The sequence below is a fragment of the Bombina bombina genome, chromosome 6 (genome assembly GCF_027579735.1).
Source record: "Bombina bombina isolate aBomBom1 chromosome 6, aBomBom1.pri, whole genome shotgun sequence".
NCBI classification, from domain to species: domain Eukaryota; kingdom Metazoa; phylum Chordata; class Amphibia; order Anura; family Bombinatoridae; genus Bombina; species Bombina bombina.
The window spans coordinates 257,802,553-257,827,738 of record NC_069504.1 but is presented as its reverse complement, the minus strand read 5'-3'; the positions used below and the strand labels follow the sequence as shown (position 1 = coordinate 257,827,738).

At 42.8% G+C, this 25,186-nt stretch overlaps 1 protein-coding gene across 2 annotated transcripts in view; it reads left to right on the top strand.

Annotated features, from left to right (window-relative positions):
- Window positions 1–25,186, top strand: part of CNOT2 (CCR4-NOT transcription complex subunit 2) — a 644,096-nt gene that overhangs the window by 200,917 nt on the left and 417,993 nt on the right. For both annotated transcript variants that reach the window (XM_053716789.1, XM_053716790.1), the window contains exon 3: window positions 1,098–1,170. In XM_053716789.1, coding sequence (XP_053572764.1) covers window positions 1,098–1,170 — 73 coding nt within the window. The remainder of the gene's footprint in view (window positions 1–1,097; window positions 1,171–25,186) is intronic.

The window sequence follows — 25,186 nt, the reverse complement described above, 5'->3', positions numbered from 1 at the left end:
GAAATAAAGCTGTGCGCATGTCCATGGCTGCTTTAAGAAGAAATGAGAGGACTACATTTACCCTTCGTCGAGATTTGCTACCTCCATGTGCGCATGCTTGTAATTACGTAATCACATTCCACACATTCTTTTAAAACATATGTGGAGTGCGATTACGTAATTGTGCACATGGAGGTAGCAAATATCAAGATGGAGCTCATTTTGATAGAATACCGGCTTCACATATTGCCTAGACCAGTGTTTCTCAATCTTTTTGTAGCAAGTACCCCTACTGGCATAATTTTACACCTACTGCAACAGATACATATTATTTTATTAATTATTTAAAAAGTATTAGGTAATTGTACATATCACAGACTGTGACAAAAATGGTTATTGATATGGTTTACTGAATGAAAATATTAGAACAACAAATAATAAGTAAAGCAACGTACAGATTAAACACCCATGCTACACTCACACACACACACATCACTTTCATATTATGTCACTGTACATTAAAAAAAACATAAGAAGCAATATTTATGTTACCACATCTGCATCTAACTTTATTATATACTCACCTTTTAAGGCTCATTCCAGTGTGCCATACTAGGGTATAGAACACTTTACCTGACACATTGCATCATGGCATATTTTTCTTGTGATATTTCACTGTGGCCCTATGTCTGGCACATGTCTTACATTTTGTTCACAGTGCACAGTGCAATACACTGGGTCTGGCTCTTACCCACTTTATATTAGCATTTCTGAACTTGTGTCCTCAAATTTCACTTATTGTCTTACCTGAGAACAGGTGAGTCAGTCTCAGGGAATGAACCGCTGACCAGCCCATGTGGGGAAATACAATCTGGTCTGGTAGGGATGCTTGAAAGTAGAAATGGGAAACATTTATTTCTGTGATACATTGAATATTTTACCTTAGCTGCATATGAGCAAGAAATAATGAAAGGGCAATTGCTAGAGTACCCCTTACTATTGCTTTAGGTGCCCCCAGGGTTACATGTACCACACGTTGAGAAACAGGGGCCTTGTCTGTAATGTTAGTAAACAAAGGAAACAATCACCAACTTTTTTTATTTTATTTTACTGTGCAGATGCTGGCATCTCCATCACCATCCGCATCGGGTCAGTTGTCCCAATTTGGGGCAAGTTTATACGGGCAACAAAGTAAGTACATAATATGACAGTTTGTGTTATGACCACTAACTGTGTTTGTGTTACCTTTGTAGAGTTTGTTTGTACTTTTAACTTAACTTTTTGTTGACTAATACCTACTCATACCAGTAATAATTTTGTAAGCAACATTTTATTTTAGGCAACATTAAGTCCTGTTTTTTAATAGTGACAGATTAACACACTTTTTTTTTTTTAATTACAACATTGTTGCCTGAGAATATAAGACTGGTTCTTAATCACACAGGAAAAGGTACTAGTCTGATAGTAAAACCACACTGTCAGGCCCTTGTTAAGGAAAAACACACTTTTCCTCACACACTAATAAGAGAAAATAAAACTTAGATATTATGTACACATTATTGGAATAACCTTTTGAACAGTGAAGTTATCCATTGACTGCCCAAACTACACACACAGCATTCTAGGGGTTAAATGACAGCTGCATTACCTACCCTGTAGTGGTGATTTAGTTGTGTGGAGACCTTGTGCTATTACACCAGCCAGGAGCTGACCTAGATTTGTGAAGGGCTGTCTGCTGCCTTAACTGATATGAGGCTGCACTGCCCAATTGATGCAGTGTCATGCTGCCTACTGCTGCTGAAGACAGCTTGTAACTAATATGGACACACCTATGTTTTGAAGAATTATTTTAACCCTGGGGGCCTCTAACCCAGCAGACCGCCATTCTGCACCTGGGCTTCCTCTCTCTGACACACACTCTCTTACCTGTGATAATGATGCAGCCTGTATCATCACACTGATTTAATTCCACTAAGCTCATCCAAGCCCACCTTCCTAGTTCGAGAGCACAGACACACACACACACACTTATGATTAGAAGAGTTGTTTTGACCAGATAGCCTGATTCCCCACAGGTTTGATCTCCCTCATGCACCTGACATATTGCTCCTCATTCAGCTTTCCAACTCCCTGCAGCACAGGGAAAGTGAGCCACTGTCCAGCATTACCTTGTAGAGTATAGGCCCAAATAACACCTTTGATCCCTGGGACTCAGCAAATGTTGAGGATCAATCAACTCACAGATTCTTGTTCTGATGTGCAAGAAGAACGAAGAGTGCAAGCTTTAAAGCAGACATCCTCAAACGTGTCCCTCCAGAGGGTTTGGAACTACATTTCCCATGATATGCTGGCTGAGCATCATGGGAAATGTAGTTCCAAAACCTCTGGAGGACCAAGTTTGAGCATGTCTGCTTTAAAAAGACAGTATACACCAATTTTCATATAACTGCATGTAATAGACACTACTAAAAAGAATAGGCACAGATACTGATATAAAAATCCAGTATAAAACTGTTTAAAAACTTACTTAGAAGCTCTGTTTAGTTCTGTTGAAAAGTAGCTAGAAAGCCCACTGTAAGTGAGAAATAAGACACTCCCCCTTCTTTTGCATATAAAAATACCCTTTACACAAACAGGAGCAAGCTGGAGTAGGTATCTGAGGGTATTCTCCTAAAACTTTGGGGCTTGGTTAGGAGTCTGATAATCAGAGCAATGTTATTTAACCCCTTAATGACCACAGCACTTTTCCATTTTTTGTCCGTTTGGGACCAAGGCTATTTTTACATTTCTGCGGTGTTTGCGTTTAGCTGTAATTTCTTTCATGTAATTGGCAAGAGTCCATGAGCTAGTGACATATAGGATATACAATCCTACCAGGAGGGGCAAAGTTTCCCAAACCTCAAAATGCCTACAAATACACCCCTCACCACACCCACAATTCAGTTTTACAAACTTTTGCCTCCTATGGAGGTGGCGAAGTAAGTTTGTGCTAAGATTTCTACGTTGATATGCGCTTCTCAGCATTGTTGAAGCCCGATTCCTCTCAGAGTACAGCGAATGTCAGAGGGACGTGAAGGGAGTATCACCTTTTGAATACGATGATTTCCCTAACGCGGGTCTTTTTCATGGGTTCTCTGTTATCGGTCGTAGAGATTCATCTCCTACCTCCCTTTTCAGATCGACGATATACTCTCAAATTTACCATTACCTCTACTAAAGAACTGTTTTAGTACTGGTTTGGCTATCTGCTATTTGTGGATGGGTGTCTTTTGGTAAGTATGTTTTTATTACTTAAGACACTCTCAGCTATGGTTTGGCACTTTATGCAATTTATATAAAGTTCTAAATATATGTATTGTACTTATATTTGCCCTGAGTCAGGTTCATGTATTTCCTTCTGCAGACTGTCAGTTTCATGTTTGGGAATATAAACACTTTAAGAAATTTGTTTCTTACCTGGGGTTTAGTCTTTTTCAATTTTGACTACTTTTGCATTTTGCGGGTATTAGGCCCGCGGGTGCGTCAAATGTTAGACTTTATTGCGTCATTTTTGGCGCAAACTTTTTTGGCGTGGGAAATTACGTTTTTTGACGCAACTTTGTCATTTCCAGCGTCATACGTGACGTCGAGACCTTTCACACGCCGGCGTCATTAGTGACGCAAGTGTGTCATTTCCGGTCATTTTTTGTCGCCTAAAAAGTTTACGTTACGTTGGCGTCATACTTGGCGCCAATTTTCTCCAACATTGGTGTGTCCGGTCCACGGCGTCATCCTTACTTGTGGGGAATATTCTCTTCCCCAACAGGAAATGGCAAAGAGCACAGCAAAAGCTGCCCATATAGCCCCTCCTCAGGCTCCGCCCCCCAGTCATTCTCTTTGCCGCTCTGAACAAGTAGCATCTCCACGGAGATGGTGAAGAGTATGTGGTGTTAGTTGGGGAAGAGGCCCAGAGAACTTCAGTTGGGGGGAACAGTTTGCAGACCTTTCTGCTCAAGGTATGACTAGTCCATTTTCTAACAAGACTGAGTAATGCTAGAAGACTGTCATTTTCCCTCTTTGGGATCGGTAAGCTATTTTCTTAGACTCATAACAGAATGAAGGCTTATTAATGGGCTATATATTGGTTGACACTCTTGTGGGCTAAATCGATTGCTTTATTCAATATTTATATGCGGTTTGAAGTGTTTTTAAAACCTGAGAATAATTAGGTAACGTTTTTAGGCGCCAGACAGTTGTTTAGACACCTTCCCAGTCAGGAAGAGCCTTTCACTCTAGTAGGCAGAGCCTCATTTTCGCGCCATAATTGCGCAGTTTCTTTTGGATGCAGTGCATGCAGCTTCATGTGAGAGGGTCTGGTGGCCATTAAAAACGTTCCTGGAAGGCTTATTTTTGTGACGAATAACCCCCAAGGACAGGTGAAGCTGCAGCAAACACTGTGGCTAGGACTGTAGTGGGTTTAAAGTTGCTAATTGATAAAACAGCTCCGGTTTCCTCATTTAAGGGGTTACAAACTTGGGGTTCAATACTTTTAAGGCATTAAGACACTAGGGTGCAAATTTGGTAAAGATCGGATATTTCCTTCATAATTTTTCACATATCCAGAAATAAAGTGTGCTCTGTTTAACATTTAAAGAGACAGTAACGGTTTTGTTTAAAAACGGTTTTATTGCATTAATAGCCTGTATAAGCCTGTCTAACATGTCTGTACCTTCAGATAGATCATGTTCTGTATGTATGGAGGCCAAGGTGGCCCCCCCCTTCAAATGTATGTGATAATTGTGCCATGGCGTCCAGACAAAGTAAGGACAGTACTGTCACATTTAATAAGGTTGCCCAAGATGATTCTTCAAATGAAGGTAGTGGGGATAGTTCATCATCCTCTCCTTCTGTGTCAATACCAGTTATGCCCGCGCAGGCGATTCCTAGTACATCTAGCACGCCAATGCTTGTTACTATGCAACAATTAACTGCAGTAATGGATAATTCTATAGCTAATATTTTATCCAAAATGCCAGCATTTCAAAGAAAGCGTGATTGCTCAGTTTTAAATACAGTAGAGCAAGAGTGCGCTGACGATAATTTATCTGTCATACCCTCACACCAGTCAGAATTGGCAGTGAGGGAGGGTTTGTCGGAGGGAGAAATTTCTGATTCAGGAAGAATTTCTCAACAGGCAGAACCTGATGTTGTGACGTTTAAATTTAAGTTAGAGCATCTCCGCGCCTTACTTAAGGAGGTACAAACTACGCTGGATGATTGTGACTCTTTGGTCATTCCAGAAAAATTGTGCAAAATGGACAAATTCCTAGAGGTCCCAGTGCACCCTGATGCCTTTCCGATACCTAAAAGGGTGGCGGACATAGTGACTAAGGAGTGGGAGAAACCAGGCATACCTTTTGTCCCACCTCCTATATTTAAGAAAATGTTCTCCATGGTCGACCCAAGGAAGGACGCATGGCAAACAGTCCCTAAGGTTGAGGGGGCAGTTTCTACGCTAGCCAAACGCACGACTATTCCCATTGAGGACAATTGTGCTTTCAAAGATCCTATGGATAAAAAATTGGAGGGTTTGCTTAAAAAGATTTTTGTTCAGCAAAGTTTCCTCCTCCAACCAATTTCGTGCATTATTCCTGTCACTACGGCGGCGTGTTTTTGGTTCGATGAACTAGAAAAGTCGCTCAATAAGGAGACTCCATATGAGGAAGTCATGGACAGAATTCACGCACTTAAGTTAGCTAATTCCTTTATTTTAGATGCCGCTTTGCAATTGGCGAGGTTAGCGGCGAAAAATTCTGGGTTTGCAATTGTGGCGCGCAGAGCGCTCTGGCTAAAGTCTTGGTCGGCGGATGTGTCTTCCAAGACAAAATTGCTTAATATTACTTTCAAAGGTAAGACCCTTTTTGGGCCAGAATTGAAGGAGATTATTTCAGACATCACTGGGGGAAAGGGCCATGCCCTCCCACAGGATAGGCCTTTTAAGGCTAAGAATAAGTCCAATTTTCGTTCCTTTCGTAACTTCAGGAACGGACCGTCTCCTAACTCTGCAGCCTCTAGACAAGAGGGTAACGCTTCCCAGGCTAAGCCAGCTTGGAAACCAATGCAAGGCTGGAACAAGGGTAAACAGGCTAAGAAGCCTTCTGCTGCTACCAAGACAGCATGAAGGGGTAGCCCCCGATCCGGGACCGGATCTAGTAGGGGGCAGACTCTCTCTCTTTGCTCAGGCTTGGGCAAGAGATGTTCCAGATCCCTGGGCACTAGAAATAGTCTCTCAGGGTTATCTTCTAGAATTCAAGGAACTTCCTCCAAGGGGAAGGTTCCACATGTCTCGCTTATCTTCAGACCAGATAAAGAGACAGGCATTCTTACATTGTGTAGGAGACCTGTTAAAGATGGGAGTGATACACCCAGTTCCAACAGTGGAACAAGTTCAGGGGTTTTACTCAAACCTGTTTGTAGTTCCCAAAAAAGAGGGAACTTTCAGACCAATTCTGGATTTAAAAATTCTAAACAAATTCCTCAGAGTTCCATCGTTCAAAATGGAAACCATTCGAACAATTTTACCTACAATCCAGGAGGGTCAATATATGACTACCGTGGATTTAAAGGATGCGTACCTACATATTCCTATCCACAAAGATCATCATCAGTTCCTAAGGTTCGCCTTTCTGGACAAGCATTACCAGTTCGTGGCTCTTCCGTTCGGTTTAGCCACTGCTCCCAGAATTTTCACAAAGGTGCTAGGGTCCCTTCTAGCAGTTCTAAGACCGAGGGGCATTGCAGTGGCACCTTATCTAGACGACATTCTAATTCAAGCGTCGTCTCTTTCCAAGGCAAAGGCTCATACAGACATTGTTCTAGCCTTTCTCAGATCTCACGGGTGGAAGGTGAACGTAGAAAAGAGTTCCCTGTCTCCGTCAACAAGAGTTCCCTTTTTGGGAACAATAATAGATTCTTTAGAAATGAAGATCTTCCTGACAGAGGTCAGAAAGTCAAAGCTTCTAAAAGCTTGTCAAGTTCTTCACTCTATTCTGCAGCCTTCCATAGCTCAGTGCATGGAAGTAGTAGGATTGATGGTTGCAGCAATGGACATAGTTCCTTTTGCTCGAATTCATCTAAGACCATTACAACTGTGCATGCTCAATCAGTGGAATGGGGACTATGCAGACTTTTCTCCCCAGATTCAAGTAGACCAGGTAACCAGAGACTCACTCCGTTGGTGGTTGACTCAGGATCACCTGTCTCAGGGAATGAGTTTCCGCAGACCAGAGTGGGTCATTGTCACGACCGACGCCAGTCTATTAGGCTGGGGCGCGGTCTGGGACTCCCTGAAAGCTCAGGGTCTATGGTCTCGGGAAGAGTCCCTTCTCCCGATAAATATCCTGGAGCTGAGAGCGATATTCAATGCTCTCCGGGCTTGGCCTCAACTAGCGAAGGCCGGATTCATAAGATTCCAGTCGGACAACATGACGACTGTAGCTTACATCAACCATCAGGGAGGAACAAAGAGTTCCTTGGCGATGAGAGAGGTATCCAAGATCATCAAATGGGCGGAGGATCTCTCCTGCCACCTATCTACAATTCACATCCCAGGAGTAGACAACTGGGAGGCGGATTATTTGAGTCGTCAGACTTTCCATCCGGGGGAGTGGGAACTCCACCCGGAGGTCTTTGCCCAGTTAACTCAATTATGGGGCATTCCAGACATGGATCTGATGGCGTCTCGTCAGAACTTCAAGGTTCCTTGCTACGGGTCCAGATCCAGGGATCCCAAGGCGACTCTAGTGGATGCATTAGTGGCGCCTTGGTCGTTCAACCTAGCTTATGTGTTTCCACCGTTTCCTCTCCTTCCCAGGCTCATAGCCAGGATCAAACAGGAGAAGGCCTCGGTGATTCTGATAGCTCCTGCGTGGCCACGCAGGACTTGGTATGCAGACCAGGTGAATATGTCATCGGCTCCACCATGGAAGCTACCTTTGAGACAGGATCTTCTAGTACAAGGTCCATTCGAACATCCAAATCTAGTTTCTCTGCAGCTGACTGCTTGGAAATTGAATGCTTGATTTTATCCAAGCGTGGGTTTTCAAATTCAGTGATAGATACTCTGGTCCAAGCCAGAAAACCTGTGACTAGAAAGATTTACCATAAAATATGGAAAAAATATATCTGTTGGTGTGAATCCAAGGGATTCTCCTGGAGTAAGATTAAAATTCCTAAGATTCTTTCCTTTCTCCAAGAGGGTTTGGATAAAGGGTTGTCAGCGAGTTCTCTAAAAGGACAGATTTCTGCTTTATCTGTTTTGTTACACAAACCCCTGGCAGCTGTGCCAGATGTACAAGCTTTTGTACAGGCTTTGGTCAGAATCAAGCCTGTTTACAGACCCATGACTCCTCCTTGGAGTCTAAATTTAGTTCTTTCAGTTCTTCAAGGGGTTCCGTTTGAACCTTTACATTCCATAGATATCAAGTTACTATCTTGGAAAGTTCTGTTTTTGGTTGCTATTTCTTCTGCTAGAAGAGTTTCTGAATTATCTGCTTTGCAGTGTGATCCACCCTATCTGGTGTTCCATTCAGATAAGGTCGTTTTGCGTACCAAGCCTGGTTTTCTTCCAAAAGTTGTTTCCAACAAGAATATTAACCAGGAAATAGTTGTTCCTTCTCTGTGTCCGAATCCAGTTTCAAAGAAGGAACGTTTGTTACACAATTTAGATGTAGTCCGTGCTTTAAAGTTCTATTTAGAAGCAACTAAGGATTTTAGACAAACCTCATCTTTGTTTGTCGTTTACTCTGGTAAGAGGAGAGGACAAAAAGCTACTGCTACCTCTTTTTCTTTATGGCTGAAAAGCATTATCCGATTGGCTTATGAGACTGCCGGACGGCAGCCTCCTGAACGAATCACAGCTCACTCCACTAGGGCTGTGGCTTCCACATGGGCCTTCAAGAACGAGGCTTCTGTTGATCAGAAGGCAGCGACTTGGTCTTCTCTGCACACTTTTGCCAAATTTTACAAATTTGTTACTTATGCTTCTTCGGAGGCTATTTTTGGGAGAAAGGTTTTGCAAGCCGTGGTGCCTTCTGTTTAGGTAACCTGATTTGCTCCCTCCCTTCATCCGTGTCCTAAAGCTTTGGTATTGGTTCCCACAAGTAAGGATGACGCCGTGGACCGGACACACCAATGTTGGAGAAAACAGAATTTATGCTTACCTGATAAATTTCTTTCTCCAACGGTGTGTCCGGTCCACGGCCCGCCCTGGTTTTTTTAATCGGGTTTGAAAAATTTCTTTCTCTATACACTACAGTCACCACGGCACCCTATAGTTTCTCCTTTTTTTCTCCTAACCGTCGGTCGAATGACTGGGGGGCGGAGCCTGAGGAGGGGCTATATGGGCAGCTTTTGCTGTGCTCTTTGCCATTTCCTGTTGGGGAAGAGAATATTCCCCACAAGTAAAGATGACGCCGTGGACCGGACACACCGTTGGAGAAAGAAATTTATCAGGTAAGCATAAATTCAGTTTTTTTCATTATTTCAATACCCCATGCATGTTTGCCTCCTGCTTTCTTCTATCAAGAGGCCTATGCTTTGCATTTTTTCCCATTCCTGAAACTGTCATTTAAGGAAATAGATAATTTTGCTTTATATGTTGTTTTTTCTTTTACATTGAGCAAGATGTCCCAATCCGATCCTGTCTCTGAAGTTTCTGCTGGAACATTGCTGCCTGACGTCGGTTCTACCAAAGCTAAGTGCATTTGTTGCAAAATTGTAGAAATTATTCCACCGAATGTCATTTGTAATAGTTGTCATGATAAACTTTTACATGCAGATAGTGTTTCTATCAGTAATAATACATTGCCAGTTGCAGTTCCTTCAACTTCTAATGTGCATGATATACCTGTCAATTTCAAAGAATTTGTTTCTGAATCTATTATGAAGGCTTTGTCTGCATTTCCACCTTCTAATAAACGTAAAAGGTCTTTTAAAACTTCTCATTTAGCTGATGAAATTTCAAATGACCAACAACATAATAATTCATCCTCTTCTGATGAGGATCTATCTGAAACAGAAGATCCTTCCTCAGATATTGACACTGACAAATCTACTTATTTATTTAAAATAGAGTATATGCGTTCTTTATTAAAAGAAGTGTTAATTACTTTGGATATTGAGGTAACCAGTCCTATTGACGTTCAGTCTAATAAACGTTTAAATGCTGTTTTTAAACCTCCTGTGGTTTCCCCAGGTGTTTTTCCCATTCCTGAGGCTATTTCTGATATGATTTCTAGGGAATGGAATAAGCCAGGTACTTCCTTTGTTCCTTCTTCAAGGTTTAAGAGATTGTATCCTTTACCAGCAAAATCTATAGAGTTTTGGGAAAAGATCCCCAAAGTTGATGGGGCTATTTCTACTCTTGCTAAACGTACCACTATTCCTATGGAAGATAGCACTTCCTTTAAGGATCCTTTAGATAGGAAGCTTGAATCTTATCTAAGGAAGGCCTATTTATATTCAGGTCATCTTCTCAGACCTGCTATTTCTTTGGGTGATGTTGCGGCCGCATCAACTTTCTGGTTGGAAAATTTAGCGCAACATGAATTGGATTCTGACATATCTAGCATTGTTCGCTTATTGCAACATGCTAATGATTTTATTTGTGATGCCATTTTTGATATTATCAAAATTGATGATAGATCCATGTCTTTAGCTGTATTAGCTAGAAGAGCTTTGTGGCTTAAATCTTGGAATGCTGATATGACATCTAAATCTAGATTACTATCTCTTTCTTTCCAAGGTAATAATTTATTTGGTTCTCAGTTGGATTCTATTATTTCAACTATCACTGGAGGAAAAGGAGTTTTTTTGCCTCAGGATAAAAAACCTAAGGGTAAATCTAAGGCTTCTAACCGTTTTCGTTCCTTTCGTCAGAATAAGGAACAAAAACTCAATCCTCCTCCCAAGGAATCTGCTTCCACTTGGAAGCCTTCCTCAAATTGGAATAAATCCAAGCCATTTAGGAAACCAAAGTCTGCCCCTAAATCCGCATGAAGGTGCGGCCCTCATTCCAGCTCAGCTGGTAGGGGGCAGATTAAGGTTTTTCAAGGATTTTTGGATAAAATCTGTCCAAAATCATTGGATTCAGAGCATTGTCTCTCAAGGGTATCGAATAGGATTCAAAGTAAAATAAAGTCAAAGAAACAAAGTTCTTGATGGAGGTGCGCCCAGGGTAGTGAAAGTGGAGGTCTGTCCAGATAATCCAATGGGAAGGCCGCTCTTCTATAGCGTGTGTCCACGGTGAAAGAATCTGCAGTAGGGAAACATGAAGGCGCCAATAGGGTAATAACGCTAAAACCCTGAGAAACAAGTGGGTAAGGAGGATACTGATACTCACAAGCCAAGCGGCACTAAGACGTGCCTAGCAATGCAGGCCGGGACCTCAAAGTCGCCCGGAAGACTCACAAAGGCAGCAGCTGATCCTCGAGCCGGACCGGGTTCCGTAAGGCCAATCAGGATCACTGGATACTAACACACCTTCCTCTTTGTATGCCGATATTCCGTACACAGGCAGAGGGACAGGTGAATAGCGATAGACAGTATTTGAGACTCCTAATTGCCGAAAACCATATAGCACAGTCCAATCATCAAACTGTGGTTAGCGCTCATATTTTGTGAGGCGGCAATAGGTTTACTTTATTCTTCGCTTGTTTCTCAGGGTTTTATCGTTATTACCCTATTGGCGCCTTCCTGTTTCCCTACTGAGGATTCAAAGTAAGACCTCCTGTGAGAAGATTTTTTCTCTCACACATTCCTGTAAATCCAGTAAAAGCTCAGGCTTTTCTGAAGTGTGTTTCAGATCTGGAGTCTTCAGGGGTAATCATGCCAGTTCCTCTTCAGGAACAAGGTTTGGGGTTTTATTCAAACCTATTCATTGTACCAAAGAAAGAAAATTTGTTCAGACCAGTTCTGGATCTGAAAATTTTGAATAGTTATGTAAGAGTACCAACTTTCAAGATGGTGACTATAAGGACTATTCTGCCTTTTGTTCAGCAAGGACATTATATGTCCACAATAGACTTGCAGGATGCATACCTTCATATTCCGATTCATCCAGAACACTATCAGTTTCTCAGATTCTCTTTTCTAGACAAGCATTACCAATTTGTTGCTCTTCCATTTGGCCTAGCAACAGCTCCAAGAATCTTTTCAAAGGTTCTGGGTGCCCTACTATCTGTAATCAGAGAACAGGGTATTGCGGTGTTTCCTTATTTGGACGATATCTTGGTACTAGCTCAGTCTTTACATACTGCAGAATCTCACACGAATCGACTAGTGTTGTTTCTTCGGAAACATGGTTGGAGGATCAATTTACCAAAAAGTTTCTTGATTCCTCAGACAAGGGTCACCTTTTTAGGTTTCCAGATAGATTCAGTGTCCATGACTCTGTCTCTAACAGACAAGAGACGTTTAAAATTGGTTGCAGCCTGCCGGCGCCTTCAGTCTGTCATTCCCTTCAGTGGCTATGTGCATGGAAGTTTTAGGTCTCATGACTGCAGCATCGGACACAATCCCCTTTGCTCGTTTTCACATGAGACCTCTACAGCTTTGTATGCTGAATCAATGGTGCAGGGATTATACAAAGATATCACTGTGACAGACCCTTCTGTCAGGACTGAAGGAGTTAATTGTGTTTAGCTAAGAAACTAATTTCTAAAGACAGAGTTGCTGGCCTCAGCTATTGTGTGCTATAATTACATTTAAGTAATTAACAGGCCATTGTTTAATCACCCTCAGAGAGCAGACGCTAGGTGATAAGACAAGCCAAATGTGTTTAAGTTGTTATCTGCCTAAGTAAAGTATTTAAGTAATGTAATTCTACTGTTTCATAAAAGGGCGTCTTCCCCTTTTTATCTAAATGTACAAGAGTCTTTCAACCCCCCCATCTGGGGTCAAACCTGTATAAATACTAGGCATCTAGCCTTTATTAAATGACATTCTGTTTTAAACCTGAAACTGGCTGGGTTGTGAATTGCTGATTCCCTATGCAGGACATTGTTCATCTGGTATTAACCCTTGGTACACTGTTGGTACCGTAACATTGGTGGCAAGCGACGGAATGAACCTTATTGCCCAGAAGAGCAACTACACAAGCCAGTAACCTCAGGAAGAGGGGGATTATTACAATACTGACTAAGATGGAAAGAGTACCAGGGACAGAAGGAACCAATGGGCCCAGCATAGCAGACAGAACCCCCGCAGAAGCAAGCTTTGATCGGGCGGTTAAAATAAGACTGGCACATTATGGCCCCAACCCATCTGCGGAAATTATCGACCGGGTCATAGCAGCTGTGGAGGCCAACCTACTTCGCCAAAGCGGCGCTGCAGCAAACCCAGTGGAAAAGAGAAAAGTAAATTTTGCAGCTTTTAAAAACTTCCTGGAAACAGAATGAGAGATTGATGGGTACCTTGCGGATTTTGAGAGGCAATGTGCACTACACAAGGTACCCACAGAGGACTGGGTCATGATATTATCCGGAAAATTATCCGGCCGGGCCAGTGAGGCTTTTCGGGCCATTCCAGATGAGGAAGTCGGGGATTATAATACTGTAAAAGAGGCTCTGCTCTCCAGGTATGCGGTTACACCGGAGGCATACCGGAGGCGGTTCAGAGACACTGTTAAATTAACTGGAGATTCCTACCTTGAGTGGGCATGTAAGGTGCACCGCACAGCAGCTCACTGGATAGCAGGGTGCCAAGCCGTGTCTGGGGAAGAGGTGCTGCAGCTATTCCTGTTGGAACATTGCTTCGACAAGTTACCCGCAGGAGTTCGAGAGTGGGTTCGGGGCCGTAAACCCTCCACCCTGCATGAAGCGGCTCGCTTGGCAGATGAGTATACGGATGCCCGCAAACTGGACACTTCTACCACTAAGCCCCCTGCTAGAGTGGAGTACAGACCCCCAGTCACCCCAGCAGCTGCCAGTTACCAACCCCCGGCGCACCGCTATACCACACGGCCTCTGGCCACGAACTACCCTCAGAGAGCCCGGTTCAATTCACGGGGCTACTCGCAGCCTATTTGGTGCTTTGGATGTAAGCAACTAGGGCACAAAAGACCAGAGTGTCCCCTAAATGCAGCGAACCAAGCACAGTCCTGGAGAAGACCCGCCGGCGGAATCCCACGTAACTCTCAGCCTGCGGCCCGCTACGTAGAGGCGCAAGAATGCTGGAGCATCCTACATGAGGCAGACCTTGTGCAAGCTGCCCACCGGAATAACCGGCAACTGGTTAAAGTGAATGGGAAGAAGGTCAGTGGTCTACGGGATACTGGTGCTACCATGACCTTGCTTCAAAAGAACTTGGTGTCTGAGAAACAGTACACTGGAGACACTGTGGCTGTGAGGGTAGCAGGGGGCGATGTGTTCAGCCTACCTGTTGCCAGGGTACATTTGGATTGGGGAGTGGGCGCTAGACCTGTGAATGTGGGGGTCAAGAAGGACTTACCTGCTGATGTTCTCCTTGGAAATGACTTGGCTCCCCTTGTTTCTGCCTATGCTCCCATGGGTCCCGCTGATGTTAACCCTGTGACTACCCGTGCTCAGATCCGTGCAGCAGAGACTGACCCCCCTGCTGCTAAGCCCCAGGACGCTGAGCTCAGTAAATCTCTATCCGCTATTGATACGTGGAAATCCCGTTACAATGCGCTGATGAAGGAGAAGAGGAGCGCAGAGGAAAAAGCACGTTTAGAACGTGAATCTCTGCTAGACAGGCTGCACCGACAGACTGCAGAAAACACCAGCTTGAGAGTGGGACATGAAACATTAAAGAGAAACTTAGCGACACTTGAGGAGAAGCTGACGCTGGCTCATAGTGAGGTGCAGCAACTCAAGGGCACCCTATGTCAGTATGAAGGGATTGTGGATACCTATAAAGAGCAGGTACAGAAAACTCGTAAAGAAGCTGATGGGATTTTGAAGGACTGTTTAGCCCTAGTCTGGGCACTGAGGAAGTTGAACCCTTCTTTGTATGGACAGGAATTCTCTCTCATAACGGGAATACAGATGGATTGTCCTGGCAAACTGACATGCCTACCACCTCCTAGTCCGGTCATCCCCAGGTTGACCCGCCAAAGGGTCAAGCCGGGTCTGCCGGAGTGTTCCACAAGGGGGGAGATATGTGACAGACCCTTCTGTCAGGACTGAAGGAGTTAATTGTGTTTAGCTAAGAAACTAATTTCTAAAGACAGAGTTGCTGGCCTCAGCTATTGTGTGCTATAATTACATTTAAGTAATTAACAGGCCATTGTTTAATCACCCTCAGAGAGCAGACGCTAGGTGATAAGACAAGCCAAATGTGTTTAAGTTGTTATCTGCCTAAGTAAAGTATTTAAGTAATGTAATTCTACTGTTTCATAAAAGGGCGTCTTCCCCTTTTTATCTAAATGTACAAGGGTTGTGAATTGCTGATTCCCTATGCAGGACATTGTTCATCTGGTATTAACCCTTGGTACACTGTTGGTACCGTAACAATCACAATTAATATCCTTGAATCCCAATGTACGACACACTCTGACATGGTGGATAGATCACCATCGTTTAGTTCAAGGGGCTTCTTTTGTTCGGCCAACCTGGACTGTGATCACAACAGATGCGAGTCTTTCAGGTTGGGGAGCTGTCTGGGGACCTCTGACAGCACAAGGGGTTTGGAAATCTCAAGAGGCGAGATTACCAATAAATATTTTAGAACTCTGTGCAATTCTCAGGGCTCTTCTGTTCTGGCCTCTACTAAAGAGAGAACAGTTCATTTGTTTTCAGACAGACAATATCACAACTGTGGCTTATGTCAATCATCAGGGTGGGACTCACAGTCCCCAAGCTATGAAAGAAGTATCTCGGATACTTGCTTGGGCGGAATCCAGCTCCTGTCTAATCTCTGCAGTACATATGCCAGGTATAGACAATTGGGAGGCGGATTATCTCAGCCGCCAGACTTTACATCCAGGGGAGTGGTCTCTCCATCCAGATGTGTTTTCTCAGATTGTTCAGATGTGGGGGCTTCCAGAGATAGATCTCGTGGCCTCTCATCTAAACAAGAAACTTCCCAGATACCTGTCCAGGTCCAGGGATGTTCAGGCGGAAGCAGTGGATGCGCTGACACTTCCTTGGTGTTATCAACCTGCTTACATCTTCCCGCCTCTAGTTCTTCTTCCAAGAGTGATTTCCAAAATCATCATGGAACAGTCTTTTGTGTTGCTGGTGGCTCCAGCATGGCCACACAGGTTTTGGTATGCAGATCTGGTTCGGTTGTCCAGTTGCCCGCCTTGGCCACTTCCATTACGGCCGGACCTACTATCTCAAGGTCAGTTTTTCCATCAGGATCTCAAATCATTAAATTTGAAGGTATGGAAATTGAACGCTTAGTTCTAAGTCATAGAGGTTTCTCTGATTCAGTGATTAATACTAAGTTACAAGCTCGTAAATCTGTCTCTAGGAAGATTTATTATAGAGTTTGGAAGGCTTACATTTCATGGTGTTCTTCTCATAAATTCTCCTGGCATTCTTTTAGAATTCCTAGAATTTTGCAGTTTCTTCAGGATGGTCTGGATAAGGGTTTGTCTGCAAGTTCCTTGAAAGGACAAATCTCCGCTCTTTCTGTTTTATTTCACAGAAAAATTGCTATACTTCCTGATATACACTGTTTTGTACAGGCTTTAGTTCGTATTAAGCCTGTCATTAAGTCAATTTCTCCTCTTTGGAGTCTTAATTTGGTTCTGAGGGCTTTACAGGCTCCTCCATTTGAACCTATGCATTCTTTGGACATTAAACTACTTTCTTGGAAAGTGTTGTTCCTTTTGGCTATCTCTTCTGCTAGAAGAGTTTCTGAGCTATCTGCTCTTTCTTGTGAGTCTCCTTTTCTGATTTTTCATCAGGATAAGGCAGTTTTGCTGACTTCTTTTCAATTTTTACCTAAGGTTGTGAATTCTAACAACATTAGTAGAGAAATTGTTGTCCCTTCTTTATGTCCTAATCCTAAGAATTCTTTGGAGAGATCCTTACATTCTTTGGATGTGGTAAGAGCTTTGAAATATTATGTGGAAGCTACTAAAAATTTCAGGAAGACTTCTAGTCTATTTGTTTTATTTTCTTGTCCTAGGAAAGGTCAGAAAGCTTCTGCTGTTTCCTTGGCTTCTTGGTTGAAACTTTTGATTCATCAAGCTTATTTGGAGTCGGGTCAAACCCCGCCTCAGAGAATTACAGCTCATTCTACTAGATCAGTCTCTACTTCATGGGCTTTTAAGAATGAAGCTTCAGTCGATCAGATTTGCAAAGCAGCCACTTGGTCCTCTTTGCATACATTTACTAAATTCTACCATTTTGATGTATTTGCTTCTTCGGAAGCAGTTTTTGGTAGAAAAGTTCTTCAGGCAGCTGTTTCAGTTTGATTCTTCTGCTTTTGATTTAAGTTTTTTTCTTTCAAAAGTGAAAATAACTTATTTTTGAGTTGTGGATTATTTCTCAGCGGTTTATGGCTGTTTTTTGTTTTATTCCCTCCCTCTCTAGTGACTCTTGAGTGGAAGACTCCACATCTTGGGTATTGATATCCCATATGTCACTAGCTCTTGGACTCTTGCCAATTACATGAAAGAAAACATAATATCTCCAACATAGGTGTGTCCGGTCCACGGCGTCATCCTTACTTGTGGGATATTCTCTTCCCCAACAGGAAATGGCAAAGAGCCCAGCAAAGCTGGTCACATGATCCATCCTAGGCTCCGCCTACCCCAGTCATTCTCTTTGCCGTTGCACCGGCAACATCTCCACGGAGATGGTTAAGAGTTTTTTGGTGTTTAAATGTAGTTTTTATTCTTCAATCAAGTGTTTGTTATTTTAAAATAGTGCTGGTATGTACTATTTACTCTGAAACAGAAAAGAGATGAAGATTTCTGTTTGTAAGAGGAAGATGATTTTAGCAAACGTTACTAAAATCGATTGCTGTTTCCACACAGGACTGTTGAGATGAAGTAACTTCAGTTGGGGTTAGCAGTTGGCAGACTTTTCTGCCTGAGGTATGACTGGCCACATTTCTAACAAGACTTTGTAATGCTGGAAGGCTGTCATTTTCCCTATGGGGACCGGTAAGCCATTTTATTAGATTAAGTAAAAGAATAAAGGGCTTTATAAGGGCTTAAAAAACTGGTAGACATTTTTCTGGGCTAAAACGATTACTTTGCTAAGCATATTTGGCAGATTATAACTCTTTATAGTTATTATAATCTTGGGGATTGTTGTTAAAAAACGGCAGGCACTGTATGGACACCTTTTTCAGATGGGGGCCTTCTCTAGTCATAGGCAGAGCCTCATTTTCGCGCCACTAATGCGCAGTTGTTTTTGGAAAGCAAGGCATGCAGATGCATGTGTGAGGAGCTAAGAACCACTGAAAAAGCTTGGTATCGTATTCCCCTCTGGGCTTGGTTGGGTCTCAGCAAAGCAGATACCTGGGACTGTATAGGGGTTAAATGTAAAAACGGCTCCGGTTCCGTTATTTTAAGGGTTAAAGCTTTCAAATTTGGTGTGCAATACTTTTAAGGCTTTAAGACACTGTGGTGAAATTTTGGTGAATTTTGAACAATTCCTAAATGCTTTTTCGCATATTCAGTAATAAAGTGTGTTCTGTTTAAAATTTAAAGTGACAGTAACGGTTTTATTTTAAAACGTTTTTTGTGCTTTGTTGACAAGTTTAAGCCTGTTTAACATGTCTGAACCATCAGATAAGCGATGTTCTATATGTATGAAAGCCAATGTGTCTCCCCATTTAAATATATGTGATAATTGTGACATAGTGTCCAAACAAGGTAGGGACAATGATGCCACAGATAATAATATTGCCCAAGATGATTCTTCAAATGAGGGGAGTAAGCATGGTACTGCATCATCCCCTTCTGTGTCTACACCAGTTTTGCCCACACAAGAGGCCCCTAGTACATCTAGTGCGCCAATACTTATTACCATGCAACAATTAACGGCTGTTATGGATAATTCTATTGCTAATATTTTATCTAAAATGCCTACTTATCAGAGAGAGCGCGATTGCTCTGTTTTAAACACTGAAGAGCAAGTGGACGCTGATGATAACGTTTCTGACATACCCTCACACCAATCTGAAGGGGCCAGGAGGGAGGTTTTGTCTGAGGGAGAAATTTCAGATTCAGGAAAAATTTCTCAACAAGCTGAACCTGATGTTGTAACATTTAAATTTAAATTAGAACATCTCCGCGCACTGCTTAAGGAGGTATTATCTACTCTGGATGATTGTGACAATTTGGTCATTCCAGAGAAATTATGTAAGATGGACAAGTTCCTAGAGGTTCTGGTGCCCCCCGATGCTTTTCCTATACCCAAGCGGGTGGCGGACATAGTAAATAAGGAGTGGGAAAGGCCCGGCATACCTTTTTGTTCCTCCCCCTATATTGAAGAAATTATTTCCTATAGTCGACCCCAGAAAGGACTTATGGCAGACAGTCCCTAAGGTCGAGGGGGCGGTCTCTACTCTAAACAAACGCACTACTATTCCCATAGAAGATAGTTGTGCTTTCAAAGATCCTATGGATAAAAAACTAGAGGGTTTGCTTAAAAAGATGTTTGTTCAGCAAGGTTACCTTCTACAACCAATTTCATGCATTGTTCCTGTCACTACGGCAGCGTGTTTCTGGTTCGAAGAACTAGAAAAGTCGATCAGTAAAGAATCTTCGTATGAGGAGGTTATGGACAGAGTTCAAGCACTTAAATTGGCTAACTCTTTTATTCTAGATGCCGCTTTGCAATTAGCTAGATTAGCGGCGAAAAATTCAGGGTTTGCTATCGTGGCGCGCAGAGCGCTTTGGCTAAAGTCTTGGTCAGCGGATGTGTCTTCCAAGACAAAATTGCTTAACATCCCTTTCAAGGGTAAAACACTGTTTGGTCCTGATTTGAAAGAGATTATTTCAGACATCACCGGGGGAAAGGGCCACGCCCTTCCTCAGGATAGGTCTTTTAAGGCTAAAAATAAGCCTAATTTTCGTCCCTTTCGCAGAAACGGACCAGCCTCTACTTCTACATCCTCTAAGCAAGAGGGTAATACTTCTCAACCCAAACCAGCCTGGAGACCGATGCAAGGCTGGAACAAGGGTAAGCAGGCCAAGAAGCCTGCCACTGCTACCAAAACAGCATGAAGGGATGGCCCCCGATCCGGGACCGGATCTGGTGGGGGGCAGACTTTCTCTCTTTGCTCAGGCCTGGGCAAGAGATGTTCAGGATCCTTGGGCACTAGAAATAGTTTCTCAAGGTTATCTCCTGGAATTCAAGGAACTACCCCCAAGGGGAAGGTTCCACAGGTCTCAATTATCTTCAAACCAAATAAAAAGACAGGCATTCTTACATTGTGTAGAAGACCTGTTAAAGATGGGAGTAATTCATCCAGTTCCAATAGGAGAACAAGGGATGGGGTTTTACTCCAACCTGTTCATAGTTCCCAAAAAAGAGGGAACATTCAGACCAATTTTAGATCTCAAGATCCTAAACAAATTTCTCAGGGTTCCATCGTTCAAAATGGAAACCATTCGAACGATCCTTCCTACCATCCAGGAAGGTCAATTTATGACCACGGTGGATTTAAAGGATGCGTACCTACATATTCCTATCCACAAGGAACATCATCAGTTCCTAAGGTTCGCTTTTCTGGACAAGCATTACCAGTTTGTGGCACTTCCATTCGGATTAGCCACTGCTCCGAGAATTTTCACAAAGGTACTAGGGTCCCTTCTAGCTGTGCTAAGACCAAGGGGCATTGCTGTAGTACCTTACTTGGACGACATTCTGATTCAAGCGTCGTCCCTTCCTCAAGCAAAGGCTCACACGGACATCGTCCTGGCCTTTCTCAGATCTCACGGATGGAAAGTGAACGTGGAAAAGAGTTCTCTATCTCCGTCAACAAGGGTTCCCTTCTTGGGAACAATAATAGACTCCTTAGAAATGAGGATATTTCTGACAGAGGCCAGAAAAACAAAGCTTCTAGACTCTTGTCGGATACTTCATTCCGTTCCTCTTCCTTCCATAGCTCAGTGCATGGAAGTGATCGGGTTGATGGTAGCGGCAATGGACATAGTTCCTTTTGCGCGCATTCATCTAAGACCATTACAACTGTGCATGCTCAGTCAGTGGAATGGGGATTATACAGACTTGTCTCCGAAGATACAAGTAAATCAGAGGACCAGAGACTCACTCCGTTGGTGGCTGTCCCTGGACAACCTGTCACAAGGGATGACATTCCGCAGACCAGAGTGGGTCATTGTCACGACCGACGCCAGTCTGATGGGCTGGGGCGCGGTCTGGGGATCCCTGAAAGCTCAGGGTCTTTGGTCTCGGGAAGAATCTCTTCTACCGATAAATATTCTGGAACTGAGAGCGATATTCAATGCTCTCAAGGCTTGGCCTCAGCTAGCGAGGGCCAAGTTCATACGGTTTCATTCAGACAACATGACAACTGTTGCATACATCAACCATCAGGGGGGAACAAGGAGTTCCCTAGCGATGGAAGAAGTGACCAAAATCATTCTATGGGCGGAGTCTCACTCCTGCCACCTGTCCGCTATCCACATCCCAGGAGTGGAAAATTGGGAAGCGGATTTTCTGAGTCGTCAGACATTGCATCCGGGGGAGTGGGAACTCCATCCGGAAATCTTTGCCCAAGTCACTCAGCTGTGGGGCATTCCAGACATGGATCTGATGGCCTCTCGTCAGAACTTCAAAGTTCCTTGCTACGGGTCCAGATCCAGGGATCCCAAGGCGGCTCTAGTGGATGCACTAGTAGCACCTTGGACCTTCAAACTAGCTTATGTGTTCCCGCCGTTTCCTCTCATCCCCAGGCTGGTAGCCAGGATCAATCAGGAGAGGGCGTCGGTGATCTTGATAGCTCCTGCGTGGCCACGCAGGACTTGGTATGCAGATCTGGTGAATATGTCATCGGCTCCACCTTGGAAGCTACCTTTGAGACGAGACCTTCTTGTTCAGGGTCCGTTCGAACATCCGAACCTGGTTTCACTCCAGCTGACTGCTTGGAGATTGAACGCTTGATCTTATCAAAGCGAGGGTTCTCAGATTCTGTTATCGATACTCTTGTTCAGGCCAGAAAGCCTGTAACTAGGAAGATTTACCACAAAATTTGGAAAAAATATATCTGTTGGTGTGAATCTAAAGGATTCCCTTGGGACAGGGTTAAGATTCCTAAGATTCTATCCTTCCTTCAAGAAGGATTGGAAAAAGGATTATCTGCAAGTTCCCTGAAGGGACAGATTTCTGCCTTGTCTGTGTTACTTCACAAAAAGCTGGCAGCTGTGCCAGATGTTCAAGCCTTTGTTCAGGCTCTGGTTAGAATTAAGCCTGTTTACAAACCTTTGACTCCTCCTTGGAGTCTCAATTTAGTTCTTTCAGTTCTTCAGGGGGTTCCGTTTGAACCCTTACATTCCGTTGATATTAAGTTATTATCTTGGAAAGTTTTGTTTTTAGTTGCAATTTCTTCTGCTAGAAGAGTTTCAGAATTATCTGCTCTGCAGTGTTCTCCTCCTTATCTGGTGTTCCATGCAGATAAGGTGGTTTTACGTACTAAACCTGGTTTTCTTCCAAAAGTTGTTTCTAACAAAAACATTAACCAGGAGATTATCGTACCTCCTCTGTGTCCGAAACCAGTTTCAAAGAAGGAACGTTTGTTGCACAATTTGGATGTTGTTCGCGCTCTAAAATTCTATTTAGATGCTACAAAGGATTTTAGACAAACATCTTCCTTGTTTGTTGTTTATTCTGGTAAAAGGAGAGGTCAAAAAGCAACTTCTACCTCTCTCTCTTTTTGGATTAAAGGCATCATCAGATTGGCTTACGAGACTGCCGGACGGCAGCCTCCCGAAAGAATCACAGCTCATTCCACTAGGGCTGTGGCTTCCACATGGGCCTTCAAGAACGAGGCTTCTGTTGATCAGATATGTAGGGCAGCGACTTGGTCTTCACTGCACACTTTTACCAAATTTTACAAGTTTGATACTTTTGCTTCTTCTGAGGCTATTTTTGGGAGAAAGGTTTTGCAAGCCGTGGTGCCTTCCATTTAGGTGACCTGATTTGCTCCCTCCCTTCATCCGTGTCCTAAAGCTTTGGTATTGGTTCCCACAAGTAAGGATGACGCCGTGGACCGGACACACCTATGTTGGAGAAAACAGAATTTATGTTTACCTGATAAATTACTTTCTCCAACGGTGTGTCCGGTCCACGGCCCGCCCTGGTTTTTTTAATCAGGTCTGATAATTTATTTTCTTTAACTACAGTCACCACGGTACCATATGGTTTCTCCTATGCAAATATTCCTCCTTAACGTCGGTCGAATGACTGGGGTAGGCGGAGCCTAGGAGGGATCATGTGACCAGCTTTGCTGGGCTCTTTGCCATTTCCTGTTGGGGAGGAGAATATCCCACAAGTAAGGATGACGCCGTGGACCGGACACACCGTTGGAGAAAGTAATTTATCAGGTAAACATAAATTCTGTTTTCCTCCTGTACGTCGGTCGAATGACTGGGGTAGGCGGAGCCTAGGAGGGATCATGTGACCAGCTTTGCTGGGCTCTTTGCCATTTCCTGTTGGGGAAGAGAATATCCCACAAGTAAGGATGACGCCGTGGACCGGACACACCGTTGGAGAAAGTAATTTATCAGGTAAACATAAATTCTGTTTTATGTAAGAACTTATCTGATAAATTCATTTCTTTCATATTGTCAAGAGTCCATGAGGCCCACCCTTTTTATGGTGGTTATGATTTTTTGTATAAAGCACAATTATTTCCAAATTTCCTTTGTTGATGCTTTCTACTCCTTTCTTTATCACCCCACTGCTTGGCTATTCGTTAAACTGAATTGTGGGTGTGGTGAGGGGTGTATTTGTAGGCATTTTGAGGTTTGGGAAACTTTGCCCCTCCTGGTAGAATTGTATATCCCATATGTCACTAGCTCATGGACTCTTGCCAATATGAAAGAAATTAATTTATCAGGTAAGTTCTTACATAAATTATGTTTTTCCTCTTACTCATTTACTGTACCCACACATATTATATACCGTTTTTCTCGCCATTAAATGGACTTTCTAAAAATACCATTATTTTCATCATATCTTATAACTTACTATAAAAAAAATTATAAAATATGAGGAAAAAATGGAAAAAAACACACTTTTTCTAACTTTGACCCCCAAAATCTGTTACACATCTACAACCACCAAAAAACACCCATGCTAAATAGTTTCTAAATTTTGTCCTGAGTTTAGAAATACCCAATGTTTACATCTTCTTTGCTTTTTTTGTAAGTTATAGGGCCATAAATACAAATAGCACTTTGCTATTTCCAAACCATTATTTTTCAAAATTAGCGCTAGTTACATTAGAACACTAATATCTTTCAGGAATCTCTGAATATCCATTGACATGTATATATTTTATTTTAGTAGACATCCCAAAGTATTGATCTAGGCCCATTTTGGTATATTTCATGCCACTATTTCACCGCCAAATGCGATTAAATACAAAAAATTGTTCACTTTTTCACTAATTTTTTCACAAACTTTTGGTTTCTCCCTGAAATTATTTACAAACAGCTTGTGCAATTATGGCTTAAATTATTGTAAATTATTATCTGGGATCCCCTTTGTTCAGAAGTAGCAGACATATATGGCTTTGGCGTTGTTTTTTGGTAATTAGAAGGCTGCTAAATGCCACTGCTCACTACACGTGTATTATGCCCAGCAGTGAAGGGGTTAATTAGAGAGCATGTAGGGAGCTTTTAGGGGTAATTTTAGCTTTAGTGTAGTGTAGTAGACAACCCAAAGTATTGATCTAGGCCAATTTTGGTATATTTCATGCCACCATTTCACCGCCAAATACGATCAAATTAAAAAAAAACGTTACATTTTTCACAATTTTAGGTTTCTCACTGAAATCATTTACAAACAGCTTGTGCAATTATGGCACAAATGGTTGTAAATACTTCTCTGGGATCCCCTTTATTCAGAAATAGCAGAAATATATGGCTTTGGCGTTGCTTTGTGGTAATAAGAAGGCCGCCAAATGCCGCTGTGCATCACACGTGTATTATGGCTAGCAGTGATGGGGTTAATTATGTAGCTTGTAGGGAGCTTGGAGGGTTAATTTTAGCTTTAGT